The 17,510-nt window shown below is 36.4% G+C and overlaps 1 protein-coding gene across 3 annotated transcripts in view; it reads right to left on the reverse strand.

Annotated features, from left to right (window-relative positions):
* Positions 1-17,510, reverse strand: part of CEP135 (centrosomal protein 135) — a 77,694-nt gene that overhangs the window by 45,783 nt on the left and 14,401 nt on the right. For all 3 annotated transcript variants that reach the window (XM_055341845.1, XM_055341825.1, XM_055341836.1), the window contains exons 7-11: positions 16,152-16,280; positions 14,137-14,352; positions 12,203-12,268; positions 9,201-9,339; positions 4,248-4,471 (exon numbers count right to left, since the gene is read on the reverse strand). In XM_055341845.1, coding sequence (XP_055197820.1) covers positions 4,248-4,471; positions 9,201-9,339; positions 12,203-12,268; positions 14,137-14,352; positions 16,152-16,280 — 774 coding nt within the window. The remainder of the gene's footprint in view (positions 1-4,247; positions 4,472-9,200; positions 9,340-12,202; positions 12,269-14,136; positions 14,353-16,151; positions 16,281-17,510) is intronic.

The following is a 17,510-nucleotide window of genomic DNA, read 5'->3' on the forward strand; positions in this document are numbered from 1 at the left end:
GCCCACTCCAGACATACTAAATCGGAAACTGTGGGCATAGGGCTAGTAACTACAGTTTATCAAACCCTCCCAGTGATTCGCATGCATGCTAATTGTTGGGAACCCCTAGTTTACAGCTCTCTCCAGGGGAAGGACTAGGATGGCATGTGCATGTCTGCTCACTCTATGCAAGTAACTATTATGGTCTAGCATATTCCTCAGTGCTTTCTAACCAAATCTAAGATCAATTTCCCAGCCACACCAACAACCTCCACAACCATCCCAGCTCCAACCTATGTGAAGTCTATTTTTGCAATGAGATAAATATTTCTACCAGGCAATATACATTAAGGATGTTCACCAAATAAGCAAATACTTTCAACATTTCTAAAACAGGATGATGCCTATTATTTCATTCAAAAGATCCACTATCTTCATGACTATTGTGGAAAATAAAGGTGATAAATGTAGACTTGGCATCTAAGGTATATATACATAAATATATATATGTTTTTATTTTTTTTGTTTTTTGTTTTTTTTTAAAGGCAGAGTGAGAGTGTGAGGACGGGAGGAGCAGAGGGAGTGGGAGAATCTTAAGTAGGCTCCATGCCCAGCCAAGCTTGACTACGGTGCTTGATCTCATGACCCTGAGGAGATGTAAGATATCTTAATATTAAAGTACTAAATGCAGATGCCCCAGGTAGAAATAATCTGATAATCTGGTACACTGGAAAGCATTTTATATACGTTACTCACTATTCTCCTGTGCACATAACTATATCCAATGTAGACGTGGTATGTGTGAGGTACTCCTAAACTGCCAATTGGAAGTTAAGTTATTCACTTGTTAAACAGGGCTAAACAGGGCAAAATCAGGGTATAATGGACAAGATTAATTACCTGGATACATTAAAGGATAAAATATTTTACAGGACAAAAGCATATTAAGGTTTGAGGACTTAATTATGGCTTAGGTAACTAAAAGAAAATCTGTAACCTAACTATACATAAAAATATCTTATAAAAAGGAGGTGGTTTGCATAGATTTTAGAAAAGGAGACTCCGTGAATAAAGATTTGACAGTCCTGCAGATGTGGTCATTGAGTACTGGAATGAGGTAGAGCTGAGCCTTGTCCTGTCCCATTGCATTGGCATCACAGATGGGGCCATGGTTGATAAAATTCAGCAGCCAGGAAAAAAGTCCAGAAGTAGTGAGGGGCTCACCCTGCACATCTTCCTGAGCTCTAAGCTTGGCAGAAGTGTCACTGCTTATCCAGCTTCTCCCCTAGAGCTACGCTGAGGATCTGGATGAGTGGGAGTGAGGAGTCTGGTTGTAAATAAAGTTAGGACATTAAAAAAAAAAAGATTTGACAGTCTATTTTCATTACTGTTTAGGTCTCAGCTTAAATGTCACTTTCTCTAAGGAGTCTTCTGACTCTTCAACACTTACTATAAATGAGCTTATAAAGTTAACATGATTGTGTGTTTACTATACGTCTTTACTACTAAAATGTAAGCTCAGTGAGTGTCACAGTAGGTATCTGGTCTGACTACATCTTGAGCGCTTAGCATGGTACCTAAAACACATGAATTCTCCAAAATCACTTACTGGTCTTCCTAAGCAGGGACTCTTGGGTCTTTTCTAAATATATCATGATTGACATAAATATGCAGATACTTATACTTGTGTTCATATGTAATTGTTAATAATTCTTTTACCACGCCATTGTCCCTGATACCTACACACAAGCTCATGCACATATATGTACAATACTAAAGGTTATAAGCATACAGACTATGTCTTCTTTATCTCAAGTCCAATGCCTCATTCAGAGCACGACTCAACATGTACCTGTTGAACTGAACCAAACTTTCTACCTAGACCTGATGTGCTTTGAACCAGCAAATAAACAATAAAGAATACGATATTTATAAGGAACTAGCTGTTATGCTGGGACCTTATTATCTCTAATCTTTGAAAACAGGGATTTCGTGAAGTAACTTGTCCAAGATCATAAAGGCAATTTGTAGAGTGGGAACTTCTATCAGGTCTCCAACTCCAAAGCCCTATTATACTATACTTGAAACTCACAATGGAAACCATAGTGAGTACAAGTACAAGGAGAAAGGAGGCAGTGCTCACCCCACAGACAGCAGAGAACCAACAGGTGTATTTTTGACAAAGATCACTGACACTAAAAATGTCAGTATTTTTTTCTGAGTTATTGCAATCCTAAGAAACTGTGTCTAACCGTTTGCAATAAAGCAGGAGCTGAAAACCCATAGAGTGTACCAAATCCAGCTTTATAGGGGTCTTTGTTGTGTGCTATATGGTTTCTAAACATGTTTAAAATACCCAAGTTTAGGCGAGGACGCATTCTCTAGTGCCCCGAACTCACAACAGTCTACATTCCACCACCGTCACTCATGTACACACCTACTATTCCCTACCATTCCTGGAACTTATTATTGGAATTCTAAAATGCTCTGAGCATCCTATCTTTCTAAACTTTAGAAAATGAATTATTTATCTGTATCAGGTATCATTAGAACATTGTAAGAAAATACCTAAGTTGAAGGGGATAAAAATCTCTTCTAATTTTACCAGTACCTTAAAAAATCTCGTTTTTTAACTGTGAATCCATATGGAGAAGTCAAATATTTAGGTTAAAAGTTTTGAGATATTTGCCTACTCAGTTTTTATTTAATAAATACTTGATCAAGCAACCTTTTATGGAAGATGCTCCTATGCAATGAAGGTGATCAATTCACTAACATTTTCTGAGTCCTAAGTATATATGCTTAAAAAACAACTCAGTAACACATAAATTAACTTATACAGTATTTTCCCAACAATTCATTCTGCTTATAACAGTTAACATAGCATTGTGTTTTTACTAACACCTATAAATCAAATTCACCCATTAGCCAATGAGGTTAAAAAAAGTCTAATCAGAAAACTCCAAACCATTTTACAATGGACATGGGATCTTCAAGAAATGATGCAACTGATAAATTCAGTCAAGTCTGAAATTTTTAAACCTAGTATCTTCATGTATATATCACAGCGACTTGATATTTTTAAACATTTTAAATGTTCTGAGTTTTAATTTTACTCCCAACTTCCCCTAATTTTATCCAGTGTGTGGATAATGTTATGGATAAAAGTCATAAGCCTCATAAGCCAGGATTCCTATAGCTCTAAAGCTTTAAAAAAAAGAAAAACCTTAATGAAGAATTCAAATGATATTCAGAAAACACTGAAAATAATTAGGACCGAAAACAGAGATACATGATTTTAATCTCTCATGAAACATGGTTAACTTTACCTAATACACATCTTTAGACTACCAACTTGTCAATGTGGTTGTAGTAGACAAATGGGATAGTCTGCCCTGCACTCACTTCCATACTCTATCTTCTCCTGTTGCATGGTTAACATGGTGTGCACAATGTGACCCGCCCTTCTGACTAGTCCAAGCCTGGAAATGGCATGTCTGCCATGTGGACAAAGCCACTCTGCTTTGAAAGAGAAATGCAGCTGATTCCCAAAATAATGGACTGAAAGAAAGGAAACATCCAGTAGCATGAATTACTGGTTCTAGTTTCTGGAAGCCCAGATGTCCCTGTACTTACCCTACACACCTAAGCTATTCAATCTTTCCTTAATTTCCAAAAATCAGTATGTTACACTTTGTTAAGTAGTTTTCCTAATAAATGCAGTGTTTCTATGTGTTTTTACTAACATAGTATAGGTCATGTAAGAAAACAAATACCAAAATTAAGAAAAACTTTTTTTTTAAGAGAAAGAAAGTGAGAGAGTGCACGCGACAGCATGAGCGAGTGACAGGGAGGGGCAGAGAGAGAGAGAAAGAAAGAATCTTAAGCAGGCTCCATGCTTAACATGTTAAGCATGATTGACTCAAGGTTCAATTTCACAACTCTGAGATCATGACCTGAGCTAGAATCAAGAGTCTGTGGAAACTTAACCGAAAGAACCACTCAGGTGCACGCAACTCCCCACGCTTTTAAGTAGGCTCCATGTCCAGCATAGAGCCCAATGTAGGGCTTGAAATCATGACCCTGGGATCAAGACCTGAGCTGAGATCAAGAGTCAGATGTTTAACCGACTGAGCCACCCAGGCGCCCCAAGAAAAACTTTTAAAAAACAAGTATGAATAAAGTTATATTTAATACAATAACACCGAGAAAGTTTGTTCATAAAGATACACTCCTGATTATCAATCATCCTTAAAGAGAGATATTACCTTTTCTAGTGTTTTAAATATTGGAATTTTTTCACGTGTAGAATAATTTGTAGAGCAAGATCTTCGCTGTATTATATGTTGGAGTCTTTCTAGCTCTTTCTTGTAAAAATCTCGTTCTTCCTCTATACCTTTCAGAAATGTATCTAAACGAGAGGGTGACTTGTCTCGACGTTTTATTCCATGTTCTAGCCTCATCCTTTCAACTTCCAGAGTAAGTTCTCTTTCTGTAAGTAAATTAAATGTTAAAAGTGTTGCATATAAATTGTATGATTAGCCAAAACATTATTTTAGTAAGTTTTAGAATACAAACTACTAAAAATCATTAACTTTTGTATATTACCTATCACTGGCTGATATCAAAGAAGCAAATATTGAGAAAAATGAGGAAAAAGAGCACAAACAACATTAAAAGTTTAAATAAAATCTAGTAAGTCAAAGTCGTCCTACTTTTGTCTTATTACAGGGATGGGTACCATTTAGTACTATAGAGTGATGTAATAAACTACCATTTGGTACTTTCTGGTGACCTGAAAATGCATTAAAGGAAATTTTATCTATAAGCAATTAATCATAATATGCATGATTTTTAACAGGAAGCTTGAATTTAATACAATATTACACAAAGAGATCAAAACAATTCATCTTTCTCCAAATAAGCAAAACTACTAACTTTTACCACAACAGTTACCTTTTCATGATTCAAAAGTAGCCTAATACTGGTAATTTCACATAGTTCAATCTAATTTAACTCTGAAGCATATGATTTTCAAGACATATTCTGATTCACTTTCCTCTCTTCTTTTATTCATTCGACAGGTATTTATGGAGCATCTATTCTATGCCCAGCACTAGCTATCGGATACAAGTATGAAAAACATAGCCAAGATCAAACAATTATTCTAAGTGTGCAGTAAGATGAAATCTACAAAAGAATAGCATGTAATGCAATCCAGAGGATGAAATGGCAAATTCATCCCAAGGAGTGACTAGAGAGTTAAGAAGTAGGAGAGGGGGAAGGAATGGGCAATTGGGTTAAATGCTAAGAAGTCAAATAAATTAATGAAGAAAAGTGTCCACTGCATTTAGCATAACGGGAATGAAGGAAGCCTTTCCAAGAGCACCTCAGGTAGTGGGTGGGAACAGAAGACAACTGGAGTCCTTGAGGAGCTAACAGTACTACTGGGCAGATACAGCAAGTGTGGATCACCTTTCAAGATGTTAAAGATGCGAAAAGGAGAAAAGGGTGTCTGGAGGGGAGTAGGTCACAGTTTTTGTTATAGATCGGGAAAAGGGTAAGTATGTTTTCTTGTTAATTTCAGTTAGTTCGCATACACTGTAATATTAATTTCATGTGTACAGTAATTTACCACTTACATACATCGTCCAGTGCTCATCAAGACAAGTGCACTCCTTAATCCCTAACCCCTATTTCCCCCATCAACCTACCCACCTCACCTCTGGCAACCACCAGTTTGTTCTCTAAAGTTAAGAGTCTGTTTCCTTTTTCTTTTTCTTATTCTATTTTTAAGTAATCTCTACACCCACTGTAGGGCTCAAACTCACAACTCTGATATCAAGAGTCACATGTTACATTCTTTTGATGGAGCCAGCCAGGTGCCCCAAGAGTCTGTTTCTTGGTTTGCCTCTCTTTTTTCCCCTTTGCTCATTTGTTTTCTTAAATTCTACATTAGTGAAATCACATGGTATTTGTCTTTCTCTATTTCACTTAGCATAATACTCTCAAATTCCATCCATGTTGTTGCAAATGGCACGGTTTCATGCTTTTTTGTGGTGATATTCCATTATATGTATATATACCACCTCTTCCTTATCCACTCTTCAGTTGATGGACACTTGGGCTGTTTCCATAATTTGGCCATTGTAGATAATGGTGCAGTAAACATCAGGGTGCATATATCCCTTTGAATTAGTATTTTTGTGTTCTCTGGGTAAATACCTAAGTAGTGTGATTGCTGGATTATAGGGTAGTTCTATTTTTAACTTTTTGAGGAAGCTCCACATGGTTTTCCACAGTGGCTGCTTCAGTTTACATTCTCATCAACAGTATAGGAGGGTTCCCCTTTCTCCAAATCCTCACCAACACCTGTTGTTTTTTGTGTTACTGATTTTAGCAATTCTGACACATGTGAGGTGATATCTCACTATAGTTTGGATTTGTATTTTCCTGATGGTAAGTGATGATGAGCAGCTTTTCTTTCTTTCTTTCTTTTTTCAGCTACAGATTTTTATTATGAGCAGCTTTTCTTTTTGTTTTGTTTTTAAATTTTATTTATTTATTCATAGACACAGAGAGAGAGAGGCAGAGACACAGGCAGAGGGAGAAGCAGGCTCCATGCAGGGAACCCGATGCGGGACTGGATCCCGGGTCTCCAGGATCACACCCCAGGCTGCAGGCGGCGCCAAACCGCTGCGCCACCAGGGCTGCCCTATGAGCAGCTTTTCATGTGTCTGTTGGCCATCTCTATGTCTTCTTTGGAAACATATCTATTCATGTCTTCTATTCATTTTTTAACTGCATTGTTTGTTTTTTGGTGTTGAGTTTTATAAGTTCTTTATAAATTTTGGATACTGATCCTTTATCAGATGTATCATTTACAAATATCTTCTCCCATTCTATAGGTTGCCTTTTAGTTTTGTTGACCATTTCCTTGGCTGTGCAGAAGCCTTTTATTTTGATGTCCCAAAAGCTCATTTTTGCTTTTGTTTCCCTTGCCTTAGGAGACATATCAGAGTATGTTTAAATGCCTGGGGAACCCTGAGTGGCTCAGTGGTTTAGCGCTGCCTTTGGCCTGGGGTGTGATCCTGGAGACCTGGGATCGAGTCCCGCATCGGGCTCCCAGCATGGAGCCTGCTTCTCTTTCTGTGTCTCTGCCTCTCTCTCTCTCTCTCTCTGTTTCTCTCATGAATAAATAAATAAAATCTTAAAAATAAATAAATAAATGCCAATGGACAGGGATGCCTGGGTGGCTCAGTGGTTGAGCATCTGCCTTCAGCTCAGGGCATGATCCTGGGGTCTTGGGATTGAGTCCTGCATTGGGTTCCCCACAGGGAGCCAGCTTTCCCTCTGCCTATGTCTCTGCCTCTCTCTTTGTCTCTCATGAATAAATAAAATCTTTTAAAAAAATGCCAATGGACAAAAACAGTACAGGCTAAAGTTATGGAAAAAAGATAATATGCAAGGTTTTAAAATTAGAGAGGGTAGGATCCAGAGAACAGACGGAAGCAGTGGCCTTTCCTAAGAGGGACACACTTCCACAGTAACAGGAGGGAAGATAAAAATGGACAAAGATCTTGGGACAGGAAACTGACAGAAGGTCTCCCTGATGGCTTCCATGCTCTTAGGGAACCTGAAGATCGCCCACTCAGAATGGGAAGTGGAATGAGATTCCTAAGTTTACTGAGAATGGAAAACATGTGAAATGTTCCCTGCAGAGAGTAGGAGATCAAGTGGTAAGAAACATAGAGTAAGATTTCCATACATTATCAAGAGTGCTGCTCAAGTTCAGGACTATCTAATTTATAGTGCTACTGGGCAGCCCCGGTGGCTCAGCGGCTTAGCACCGCCTTTGGTCCAGGGCGTGATCCTGGAGACCTGGGATCCAGTCCCATGTCAGGCTTCCTGCATGGAGCCTGCTTCTCCCTCTCTCTCTCTCTCTCTGTGTGTCTCTCATGAATAAATGAATAAAATCTTAAAAAAAAAATTTTATAGTGCTACTGATGTGTTGGGTGCACACACAGCCAGTACTTAGCTGCTCATGTGTAAACGTGTAAAAGGTAAATATTTTGGTTGACTTGTGGTAGGATTTTTGGCAGGCTGATACTTTTGCAGCACAGAGAAGTAGGGAATTTCAGACATGAAGGACCATGCAGAAATGACAGGTTACAGCTAAGTATGAAAGGAAGTAAACTGCAAACTTACATACGTAGGTCAAAGCAGTTTAACGTATTAATCCATTTAATCCTCAGAACAATCTTTGGGTAGTTGCCATCGGTAACCCTTGGGACAGCATAGAGAGGTTAAGTAATGCACTCAAGAAATACAGCCAGTAAGTGGAGAAGAGGTCAAAGAGATTATCCACATGGATGCTGAAGAGCCTAAGATATAGCCTCTTTATAATATAATACACTGGCTTTTCTTTTACTTCTGAAGACACATGGGAATTTGACAGCACCAGGCTTCTGCTCTTACCATTCCTTCTGCCTGGAAAAAACTGCCCCAAATCTTTATTTGGCTGGTGTCTTGTCTCTGAGACTTCAGGTCAGTCAATTCTAGCACATCTTCCCCCATTTTAATACCTCTTATCATCTAAAATTGGCTTGTTCATTTATGTGTTGCTAATTTGTCTAACTAGAACAAAGGCTCCACAAGAGCAGGGGCCTTGTGTATTTTGTTTACCATCATATTCTCCAGTACCCAAAACAGAGCCTGGCATACAACAGGCTCATAAACGTTTGTCGAATGGATGGATGAGTGGATAAATTCTTACATGTTTCTTAAACTAACTCATTCAGGGTTGGTGCCTGGCAGAAAGTTGCCCTATGAAGAGAGAAAAAGAGAGAGAAAAGGAGAAAGAGAATGAGAATGTGTTCTTTCAGGTGATGCAAGTGCTTCAATTTCTGTACTTCAATTTTTCACAATTTTAGTTTTCCTCTGAGTCTTAAATAATTCCATTATCTGCCTCAAAAAAGGATATACTTCTATTGGAAAATATTCAAGCAGGGTTCCCTGTACCAACTAGTCAAAATATGAAAGAATCCTGTAAGGTCATTGAGGGAGAGAGGTTTTCCATTCCAAACCTAGTATGGTTTCTGGTATATAACAAGCACTCCACAAATATTTATTGAACAAATGAATGAAAGATTACTAAGAAAAATAATAAGTCAGGTGGAAATCACATTCACTTTTTAAGTTATCAACATTTTGTATTTTACCTGTAACTGCAAAACTTTCCATTTTTTTGTTAAGTCTTTGCTTTTCTTGTTCAAGCTGATGAACGACAGTTTCCAGGTCTGATTTTATAAGTAGTTCATCACTCAGTCTCTCCTTTTCTTTATGGCATAAGTTTAATTCCTACAAATTTTGATACTATAATTAGGTTTTCCAGCAACTCTATAAAATATTATAAAGCTTAAAATATATATTTTGGTAAGTACATTTAATTAAGAATAATTCATATATACACAAACACTTTTAGTTAGTCAAATATATAATTCCAACTAAAGTTAATTATCAACTGTGGCTAAAAGGACCGTAAAATCCAAACATCAACAGTGCTCCTTTCTGAATAGAATTATTAGATTTTATTTTCTCTTAATTTGTTTAGCATATTATCCTACTTTTTAAAACAAATATGTACTTGTGCAATAAAAAGTTTTAAAGCTTTCTTACTTTTAAAGGAAGGCAGAATGAAGACATAGTGCTTAAGACTACCGTAGGTATCAGTAACTATGCTGGTTATTCTTGCAGGCTCAACTGCACAATGGGGATAAGAGCATTATTGGACACCAAGGATTCACTGGTGAGTATGAAACTAAGGATATGAAGCATTCTGCACAGTGTCTAGCACACGGCAAGTGCTCAATAAATGTAAGCTATTAATATCATTTATCTTAAAAATACATAATATAGCATAAATGGGAAAAAATAAGAAAGGTCAGAAAATATCTTACTGTCAGCCAATTCTACTGAAACTTGGCAAGACAAGCATTATGAATCACACTCAACTGTTTAGAGTGTACATACAATGGCAGTGAACAAAAATCCCTGCCCTCACAGAGTTTACGTTGTTAGGAAAAATAACATCAAAACATCTACTTCCTGTTTATTGACCTCATGGAAGAATTTCACAAGACTGATGCGATTCAAGAGTAGACCCCATCCAAAAGAAAAAAAGAGAGGACAATATTTTGCAGGTTTAATTGATTCAGTTATTCAATATTGAATTGAATAGCTGCAGGTGAATAAAAGGGAAACCACTGTGATTCACAGTGAGCATATAAAAATCAGCAAGTACTCAAGCACCTACAATGTACCAGCATATCACAATGGATGCATTTTTTTAAAAGATTTTATTTATTTATTCATTTGAGACACAGAGAGAGAGAGGCCGAGACACAGGCAGAGGGAGAAGCAGGCTCCATGCTGGGAGCCTGATATGGGACTCGATCCTGGGTCTCCAGGATCATGCTCTGGGCTGAAGGCGGCGTTAAACCGCTGAGCCACCTGGACTGCCCTGGATGCATTTTTTAATTTTCCTTATGCCACCACAATGTTGCTGATACACTGTTTAAGACTATATATATAATAAGAAAACTTGAAAATTAGTATTAGTATTAGTTTCTAATATAAGAAACCCATCCAGGGATGCCTGGATGGCTCAGCAGTTGAGTAACTGCCTTCGGCTCATGGTGTGATCCCGGGGTCCTGGGATCGAGTCCCACATCAGGCTCCCTGCATGGATCCTGCCTTTCTCTCTGCCTGTGTCTCTGCCTTCTCTCTCTCTGTGTCTCTCATGAGTAAACAAATTTTTTTTTTAATAAAAGAAAGAAACCCATCCAATTTAATAAGCTATTAAAAAAAATCCCCAATCATCAAAATTAGAGAGGAAGACAAACCATGAAAGACTCCTAACTCTGGGAAACAAAGGGTTGCAGAAGGGGAGGTAGGTGGGGGGATGGGGTAACTGGGTGATAGGCATTAAGGAGTGAACATGATGTGATGAGTACTGGGTATTATCCTATATATTGGCAAACTGAATTTAAGTAAAAAATTTAAAAAATCCCTAATCACTTTTTAGGTGACCACCCAGGAGTTTCTACCTAGAAGCAAGACATGCTGTCAGTTCTAGACTATAAAACCATATGCTAGATCTAGGCTTATGCTGGGAAGACTACCATTTTTCTCATTTGAAGACTATCAGAGCAAATATTATCTAGGAAAATGGTTTGCACTACCAAAGCTTATTAAAAGAGGAGTGTTTCTTTTCTTTAAGATTTTATTTTTAAGTAATCTCTATACCCAACATGGGGCTTGAACTCACAACCCTGAGATCAAGAGTTGTGCACTCCAGGGGCACCTGGGTGGCTCAGTTGGTTAAGTGATCAACTCTTGATTTTAGCTTAGGTTAAAATTTCAGGGTTGTGAGATCGAGCTTTCTGACAAACTCCTGTGTTCAGCATGGAGACTGTTTGATATCCTCACCCTCTGCTCCTCCCCCCACTCGTGCACATGTTCTCTCTCTAAAATAAATAAAATTAAATCCTAAAAAAAAAGTTGCATGCTCCAATTGAGCTAGGTACCCTAGACTGAGTGCTTTTAATAAAAGTCAACAACTTCAACAATTATCAATTTCTAGTTTTAATATTAGTAAACTGACAAGTCATGAAGTAATTAAAAAAATATAAAATTCCTAACAGGTTTTCCAAATTCAAATTGCCATCTACTCTATATGAAATTAAAGAATTATAAAAACATAAGTGAAATTAAATACATTCGTACAATGGAATATTACTCAGCCATAAAAAGAAAGTACTTGGATGCATGCTACAACAAGCATGAGATTTGAAAACACTGTGCTAAAAGAAAGAAGCCAGAAACAAAAGGCCACATATTGTACAATTCCATTTGTACAAACTGTCCAAATATGCAAGTCTATAGAAACAGAATGACTAGCAGTTGTCAGGGGCTGAGCAGAGGAAAATGGAGAGTGACTTCTAATGGGTATGATGTTTCTTTCTGGGGTGATGAAAATGTTCTGTTACTAGATGATCATAATGGCTGCAGCACTTCATAACTATACCAATACCAATGAATTAAATGCTTAAGAGTGAATATTATAATGTGTAAATTACATCTCAACAAAAAATGTATGTAAAATATAGCATACAAATCTTCTTATCAAAATTTCTGGCAATTTAACACGACATCTACTTACCAGTTGAAGTTTTGCCATTGTTTCTTCAAGATCCCGCATTTCAGAAAGCTTTCTTTTAATCTCTTTCTAGGAATAAAAAACTTATTAAGTACAGACCTAAAAGTCAAGAATACTTATCACACTGAGTCACACTGCAAATAAGACCAAGTCATTTTTTTAGTCTTCCTTCTCACCAGTGAGATGGGAGGCTTTAGCTGTTTTAAGCCTCAATTTCAGTAAAGAGAAGACAAAGTCCATGCTTCTCTTTAAAGTCTTGGCATCCTAAATGCTTACAGGGAGCTATTTGTAACATCTGAAACAAGAGGGCCCTCTCATATACACCTGTAGGACCTATATATTTGTAGGACCTTCCTTGAACCTTGATTTGTGGGTTCTTTTCATAGCACGGTCATTTCCTACTTTTTCTATCTTATTTGATTTCCCTCCACCTGCTACTACCAATGTGGAACCTCTATATATCAAATGAGAGCATTGAATGGCAACATTAAAATATTTTGATCCAACAGGAACCTATTGTGAGCCAAACTGTCATTCTTGAGCACTGCCAATGGGACTTGAGAAGCTATGTTTAGTATGTTGTATGCATGAACATAGAAGATGCAAAATGAAGTGGAAAAAGAGAGGAATAAGATATAGGAGTGTTGCAATGAAACTAGAGCCACAAAAACAAAATTAAAACTACAATAATTATGAAGTTCATTTTCTTTTTAAGCTTATTTTTAAAAACTTACTATTTTTTAAAAGATTTATTTGACAGAGAGAAGAGTGAGCACAAGCAGTGACAGTGGCAAGCAGAGGGAGAGGGGGAACTGCTTAGCAGGGACCCTGATGCTGGGATCCAGGCCAGGACTTTGGGATCATGACCTGAGGCAAAGGTAGATGTTCAAGTGACTGAGCCATTCAGGTGCTCCTTAAGTTTTTTTTTTTTTTTTTCCTGGTAGTCTCTATACTCAACATGGGGCTCAAAATAATGACCCTGAGCACTTCCAACTGAGCTAGGCAGGTATCCCTATATTCTTCATTTTTAAGGCTCCACTGACTATTCTCAGTTTCTTGAGATTTAGTAATTTTATAACTTTTTTTCATTTCTATAAAAAATGTCATTGGGATTTGGATAAGGATTGTACTGAATCTGCAGACCACTTTGAGTACTATGGACATTTAAACAAGTTCTAAATAAATATAGTTTCAATTTATATATTTTTTATTGCAGAGATGTTTGATAGAGTGATCATGAAAAGATCTTCAAGTATAAATATGTTAAAATAGGAAAAACTCTGGAGATTTCAAGAAGAAAAGGGTCATTTACATTCTACTAGCTTTGTTTAAAAGAACAATGTGACAGTTTTAAGAGTATTTACAATAAAATGGAAATTATATCTTTCATATCTATTATTTAATTATTTTTTAAAGATTTTATTTTTTTATTTTATTTTATTTTATTTTTTTAAAGATTTTATTTTTTAAGTAATCTCTACACTCAACAGGGGCTTGTACTCATAACCCCAAGATCAAAAGTTGCCTGCTCCTCCCAACACACCAGCCACATGCTCCCTTTCATATCTGTTTAAACTTAAAGATGAAAAATGTTAGCTACCAACTTAAAGATTTTAAGGACATATACTATTGCAGAAAATATTTTTAAAGGGCTCGTGAGCACAGGATGACACAGAGGACATATTTTCAAAGCCTACTCACAATACAGAGATAAAAAGGACAGAGACGAAAATCTTGAAGAAAAATAGGACAAAATCTGGAGAGTTATCCTAAGAAAAGGTGTGCTTCAGAAACACACCCATATTTAGAGAGCATAAACAATATTTCAGAAAAACTTGAATTATGAAACAAACCAAAAGACCAAATCAGATATCAAGGAAGCTTAAACTCACGATGTTCCAGTAGAATTAACAAATACTCCCACAACCCAGACATACCTTTGCTTCCCCAAGTTCTTTATCGGCAGTCTCAAGCACTTCTTCTTTATGTCTTTCTAACTGCTGTGCTAACTGGTCTATTTCAGTTAATTCTTGGCAGAGTTTTTCATTTTTGTTACTTAAATTAACAACTTCAGTAGTCACTGTTTCCTTGGTTTCCATAAGCTCCTGTATATGCTTCTCTAGGTCTTTATTAGCTCGCTGAAGAAAGTCAACCTAAATTGAATTTGTAATTCACAGGTATATGAATTGGAAAATCATCCTAAATACTGAACTTACAAAAATATTTCAAAATACTGTATTTCTTAAAGCACTAAAAATTTAAACAGAGCTATTTTACATTTATAATCTTACAGTTTTGATTCACAAAACTGACAATGTGAAGTATAATAAAAATATATAGCCACTGGCTTCCAATTTTTAAACATGGATGGAAAGGAAAAGTAAAACATGTATGTGAACTTTTTTCCAACAGAGAGTTCTAAAATTACAAGAATATCACTACAATGATAATATCACTCTAGACTGTGCTGTCCAATATAGCAGTAACTAGTATCCACATGTGCATACTGTGGCTTGTCCAAACTGAGATGTCCTATAAATGTAAAATATACACAAGATTTCAAAGACTTGGTGCAAAAAAGAAAGAATGTAAAATATCTCAACATCATTAATTACACATTGAAATTATATTTTGGATACACTGAAGTAAACACATTATTAAAATTAATTTCATTTGCTTCTTTTTACTTTCTTAATCTAGTTACTAGAAAAGTTTATGGTTTTATGTTTTACATTGAAATCTGGGATTCATTTTTTCCCCTTTTTCTTTTTTAAGTGGGTTCCACAGATGCTTGAATTTATGACCCTGAGATCAAGACCCGAGCTGAGATCAAGAGTCAGTCGAATGCTTAACTGAATGAGCCACCTATGTGCTCCCAGAAAATTTTAAATTACATATGTGGCTCATATCGTATTTGTGTTGGAGAGCACTGCTCTAGAGCTACTGCTGATATTCATGACTTACTCAATTCTGGTAACAGCCCAAGCAGCAATGACATGTCTGAAATTCTACAGGTAATGTAACATGTTTTATAGAAGTCTCCTGTTCTTTTACTCCCAAGTCAAATGCAAGGCAAGAGAATCTATTATATGATTACCTTTTTAAAATAATATTTTAGGGATCCCTGGGTGGCGCAGCGGTTTGGCGCCTGCCTTTGGCCCAGGGCGCGATCCTGGAGACCCGGGATCGAGTCCCACGTCAGGCTCCTGGTGCATGGAGCCTGCTTCTCCCTCTGCCTGTGTCTCTGCCTCTCTCTCTCTCTCTCTCTCTCTCTCTGACTATCATAAATAAATAAATAATTTAAAATAAATAAAATAAATAAAATAATATTTTATTTATTTATTCATGAGAGACACAGAGAGGCACAGGCAAATGCAGGGAGCCTGACATTGGACTAGATTCCAGGTCTCCAGGATCACACCCTGGGTTGAAGGTGGCCTAAACGGCTGAGCCCTTTGGGCTGCCCGTATGTTTAGTTTTTCTATTTCTTTTTACAAATCTTTTTAAAAAATAAAAAAATATAAAATAAGAAAAAAATAAAAATCTTTTTTACATTATAAAACAAATAAATTTTTGAAAATAAAGAAAATGAAAAAGAATACCTCATGACCCAAAGATAAACTGTTAGTTTACTTTGCTGTATTCTCTTCTAGTGTTTTCTCTCTCCAAGTTCATATGCACATTTCCAAAAGCAAAACTGAAGATCACATTGTGTCTACAGTTTATTCTCCTCTTTTAAATATTTAACATTACGGTGTATATATTTTTCTGCCTCATTAAGTATTCTTTAAAAACATGATTTTTCAATAGTTGCATCCTATTTCTGGATACTTTGGCTCTATCAAATTTTTCCCACTGTAAATAATACACTAGTGAACAACTCTGTCACTTTTACAAATACATGATACTTAAGGATTTTATATACCCAGCGAAATAATTATAAAGTCATTACCTGAATATTTAAGTGAGCAATAAGCTTCTCATTGCTTTTATTTCTAGTCTCCAAAGAGAGAATATCAGGGGAGCGGCCCCTGTCCAATGCAACTGATAGTCGTTCTATCTCTCGTTCTCTTAGCTCAATCTGAAGACATAAAATCATGTTATCATCTTTAAAAATATGCTTTGAACTGAAATAATTAACACTGGACACTTATTTGGATATACTTCTATTTCTTATGTTTTATAAGTATACAAGAGATTAACATTCATGCATGTACCAACCTCTATATGAAATTATGAAATGCATATACACAGAGCAAAAATAAACACAGAAAATATCAAAATAAGAATGTCAACAAGGCTTTTGTAAGTATTTCTATTGAAAATATTATTCCCAATTAATTTTAGATTTCCCCCCTCTCCTCCAAGATTAGGCAATGTTTATATAAAAATAAACTATTAGGTATCAGAACTGAGGTCTAATCTACTTCAGTGCCTGGTGGAATAAATGTAGAGTAAATGAATGAAAGTAGGACACAAAGAATTGCTACTGAAACTCAATATAGAAAAGGACAGGCAGTTGGGGTGAATTTAATAATTATTTAAAAACAACACACATAAAATCACAGAGATCACTATCAACCATGCATTCACACTTATTCACCTGCATGAAAGGTATATGAAAGGAAAAAGGTATATGGCACCAAAGTAGTTAAGGGAATAAACTGATTTACTCTCCATGATATATTCATATGCCTATAGAAATTAGTGAAGGCTTGATCAAAAATTAAAAAGGTTATATATGATGCTACAAAGAGAAGAAAGGAGAACTGTTCCAGGCAGTGACACAGAAGCATAATGCCACATGGTATGATTGAAGGAGCAGAAATGGCTCAGTAAGACTGGACTGTAACACACAAGGGAACTTATTTATGGTGAGATCTGAGGAATCAGGCTGGAGTTAATTATTATAAGCTCTGAATACTTTGCCAAGGAGAAAGATTGCTCTGGACTAAAAGATGAATAAGAATAAAACCAGGGGAAGGGAGATCTACTGGAGAAATTTATGAGAGATGAATAAGGCATAAAATAAAACAGCAAGATAGACTAGAGCCGAAAAAGTAAGTTTACAAAGTACTTGAAAATGACAGAACTTGGTGAGTAGTAAGTGAGTGGTATGTGAAGGGAAGAGAATGAGATCTACAAAGATCACAGAATGTTGGCTTGGACAGATGGTGATGCTACCAAAGTAGAGAATACAGGAGGGAAAACAGATTTGAGGGAGAAGATAACAAGTTCAGTACTAGGCATATGGTACGAAGAGCTTTCATTCAAGTGGAAATGCCCAGTGTGAAATTGGATATATGGGTCT

The sequence above is a fragment of the Nyctereutes procyonoides genome, unplaced genomic scaffold, assembly GCF_905146905.1.
Source record: "Nyctereutes procyonoides isolate TBG_1078 unplaced genomic scaffold, NYPRO_anot_genome, whole genome shotgun sequence".
NCBI lineage: Eukaryota > Metazoa > Chordata > Mammalia > Carnivora > Canidae > Nyctereutes > Nyctereutes procyonoides.